This window comes from Etheostoma spectabile, chromosome 12 (assembly GCF_008692095.1).
Source record: "Etheostoma spectabile isolate EspeVRDwgs_2016 chromosome 12, UIUC_Espe_1.0, whole genome shotgun sequence".
Lineage (NCBI taxonomy): Eukaryota > Metazoa > Chordata > Actinopteri > Perciformes > Percidae > Etheostoma > Etheostoma spectabile.
The window spans coordinates 2,375,267-2,378,729 of NC_045744.1; the positions used below are offsets into that span (position 1 = coordinate 2,375,267).

Consider the following 3,463-nt stretch of genomic DNA (forward strand, 5'->3'; position numbering starts at 1 on the left):
CTGCCCCCGAGACCCGATACCGGATAAGCGGATAAGGATCAAACCGAAATACAATACAACACAGTGTTGGAAAAAAAGTACTGACTGCTGGAATTACATGTTTAGTTTTTGTCACATTTTCTTTTATCTGACAGTTTCTGTTTTTGCAAAATATTTTTTGTGAATTCTAAAAGACTTTTATTCACGGTGTTTTCCAAAATAAACTTTTGCATTTATTGTTTGAAATGCTCCTTCAACCCCGTCAGCAATAAATAACTTCTGGGCTCTTAAAGGACAACTCCAGTGCAAATGAACCAAGGGGTTAATAACACGTGTGTACCGAGTTGACCGTTCTCTGAGATATGTTTTCACGCTTATCGAATGTGACCAGTTAGGGCGCAAACCGCTAATTAAACCGCTTGTAACCCTAATAGTCGGGGCACTGGTAAAAGAAATCGCTACTTCTATACCACTAACAGGGCTCAAAGTAACCGACTGGTCATGACTGTCTCCCAAGATGGCGCCTGCCTGTATAATTATGGTACAGTCTTTATCAATTATCTTTTTAATAAACTGTCTGTATGGCTACAGAGGTCTCACTGCTTTTGTTGACATACAGGGACCTCATTATGCTACTGTGGAAGTGGGGTGCTATTTTGAGCCTTGTTAGTGGTATAGAAATAGCAATTCATTTTTACTTTTGCGTGCCCCGACAACTAGCGTTCCGCTAAAACTGGTCTCATTCGATTAGCATGAAAACATATCTCAGTACCGGTTGACTCGGTACCCACGTGTTATTAACCCTTAGGTTCATTGCACCCCGGAATTGTCCTTTAAATGAGGATCTGCTATCTGTAGCTGCTGTAATCCTGTCCCATCAATCACTGCCAATTTGTATTTAGGGGAGATTTAATGTCTGTGGATTTTGTGTTATATTAAGAACATATTTTTTTAAATCACTTTATATTCCTCATAGCATGTTTAAGATCCAATCAGATCGATCGTTGAGAGGGTTCCCTGGCCGTCTGTGCTGGTCAGATTGGGTGGTGATGTCAGAATGAACCAACGCAGTGTGTTCTGTGGCCAGGTGCTGTGGGAGATGCTGACTCGGGAGGTTCCTTTCAAAGGTTTCGAAGGGCTGCAGGTTGCATGGCTGGTGGTGGAAAAACAAGAGGTAAAAACCCCCCCCCCCCCCCCCACCACACACACCACACACACACACACACACACAACACAACACCAAACACAACTTTCTTTCTCTCTTTCTTTCTCTGTCAGCATGTAAAGCCCAGAGTTTGAGGCTGGAGGAACAATGCGATGCTCTCATGGTTTCACTGCGGGCTGGCGAGGCTGGGTATTTTTAGGCCTGATGTCAGTTCTGTGCTCTTGTAAGGCTTGGATACAGCAGTGGAGCGCAGCCAGACCCCCCCCCCCACCCCCCCCCCCACCCTGGCTTAAGCCTTTTACGAGCGAGAGAGAAAGAGAAAACGAGGGAGATTGCAGTGATTCTGCAGGTTTATGGGAGTAGGGGGATGAGGCTTATACAGTCTATGTGTTTCAGTTATTGACGTGTCTGTAGCCCCAACAACAGACACACACACACACACACACACACACACACTGGGGGCCAACAAGCAACTCTGAGAACATGATTCCTGCATAGCTGTTGGCTAATCTCCAAATACTCTCCCTAAATAACTCCCTCTCTCTCTCTCTCTTATCCTTTCCCAGTCTCCCTCTGATTTTCCCCTCCATTGCTCTACCTCTCCTTCTGACCCTCTTATTTGCCCTCTCTCCACTCACTCGGCGATATTTTAGGTTTAATCCCCAGAGAAAACTGTTTCCATTCACTGCAGCTATGGAGCTGTCTGGGCTCATTTAGACCTTTTGTGATCTTCCATGAAGGGACATGGTGCGGTTTGGTGTTGTTACTGCAGTCAACAAAGATCCATCTGGAGCCAGACACTTTCACCTGTACCCATTTTATCTCAAAAACAGGTTGAGTGTACTGTATATAAAACAAATGATTAGATTGAGAACATCCAATGTGTGAACAGTCCAAATATCAGGTAAATATTTTATGTGAGTTAGAACAACTTTGGATGTTTCCTATTCCAGTTCTACGTACTGCTTTTTTCCTGAGCTCTTCCTCCTGGTGCGAGGTAGGTGGTACTGGCAAAAGATGATGTCACATTTGAAAACCCAATCAGGATTCAACAATGTTTGATTCAAAATGAGGTGATCAAACCACAAGCACACAGCCCTCATGAAGCAGAGTTCATGGGCTCTTAACCCTCGTGTTGTCTTCCTGTCAACATTGAAAATCAACACTTTGGTTGATGCGTTTCAATCAATGTTTTTCCTTTTTTCTTACGTTTTTGTCCCTTTTTTCAATGTTTGTCACTTTTTTGACGTTTAACTCTATGTCACAATAACTTAATAACTTTAGTTTTACAGTTATTTTAGAATTTATGGTCAATAAACCTCATTTATAGGAAATTATACCTAATGTTTGAGTTAGAAAAGCAGAAATTAGGAATTATTGAGACTAAAATTAAAGGAATGGATGTTGATGGATAATCACAGACTGGAATATGTCAACTTTTACTCAATACTATTTCAAAACCACTTCAATTTGGTTTCAAATGCTATAAAATTGAATAAGACGCCCCAAAATTAATGAAAGTAGAGATTTGTACTTGGCAAAGAGCGTTGGAATCAATCATGTTATTTTGGGGAATTAAAAAGAACACTGATATAGGACAACATGAGGACAACATGAGGACAACATGAGGGTTAAAGGCAGGGTTGGTAACTATTTCCAAAATACACTTTTTTTATATATATCGTTTGAAATGGTTTTTACATCCCGACAGCAATTAATAATTTCTGGGCTCTTAAAGGGGATGCGAAGAAGATCTGTGATCTGTGTCTGTCGTAACCCTGTAAAAATGGCCCCCATACTGCCTCGCGGCCCGCTTTGAAAGAACCAATGAAATGGCTCCTTGCCCCACTGCACGTACTCCTTCTCTGCCGTGTACGAGCCTGATTGACATTGCAACAGTAGTCATGTTCGTTTAAAATATTCGGTATGATAATAATAATAATTACCTGGCCGTAGACTCTTAAAGGTCCAGTGTGTAGGAATTTCTCCCATCTAACGTTGAGATCATACATCGCAATCAACTCTCTACCACCACGCAGTACGCAAAGTACATATCACAGATAGCCTTCACGCTTCAAAAAGCCGGTTTCTTGCTTTCGTGCTCTTTAAAATCTCCTTTTTCTGGAAGAAGAAGAAGACTCCTGTTCCTGAAATTGGGATTTTGAATATGTGCATGGATGTTTTAAGAGAACGTGAGGTCTTCCATGTTTCCTTATGCAAACCTGCCGGGGCCGGGAAGCAGCGCCCATAAGCAGCATTAGCAGCAGCTGGGAGTTCATCATGTGACAGCGAAAACGTGAAAGGCGGAGCAGTACGTCC

The 3,463-nt window shown here is 42.3% G+C and overlaps 1 protein-coding gene across 2 annotated transcripts in view; it reads left to right on the forward strand.

The window, feature by feature from the left end:
* Nucleotides 1-3,463, forward strand: part of LOC116698837 (mitogen-activated protein kinase kinase kinase 20) — a 33,545-nt gene that overhangs the window by 25,726 nt on the left and 4,356 nt on the right. For both annotated transcript variants that reach the window (XM_032531043.1, XM_032531042.1), the window contains exon 8: nt 1,067-1,153. In XM_032531043.1, the coding sequence (XP_032386934.1) occupies nt 1,067-1,153 (87 nt within the window). The remainder of the gene's footprint in view (nt 1-1,066; nt 1,154-3,463) is intronic.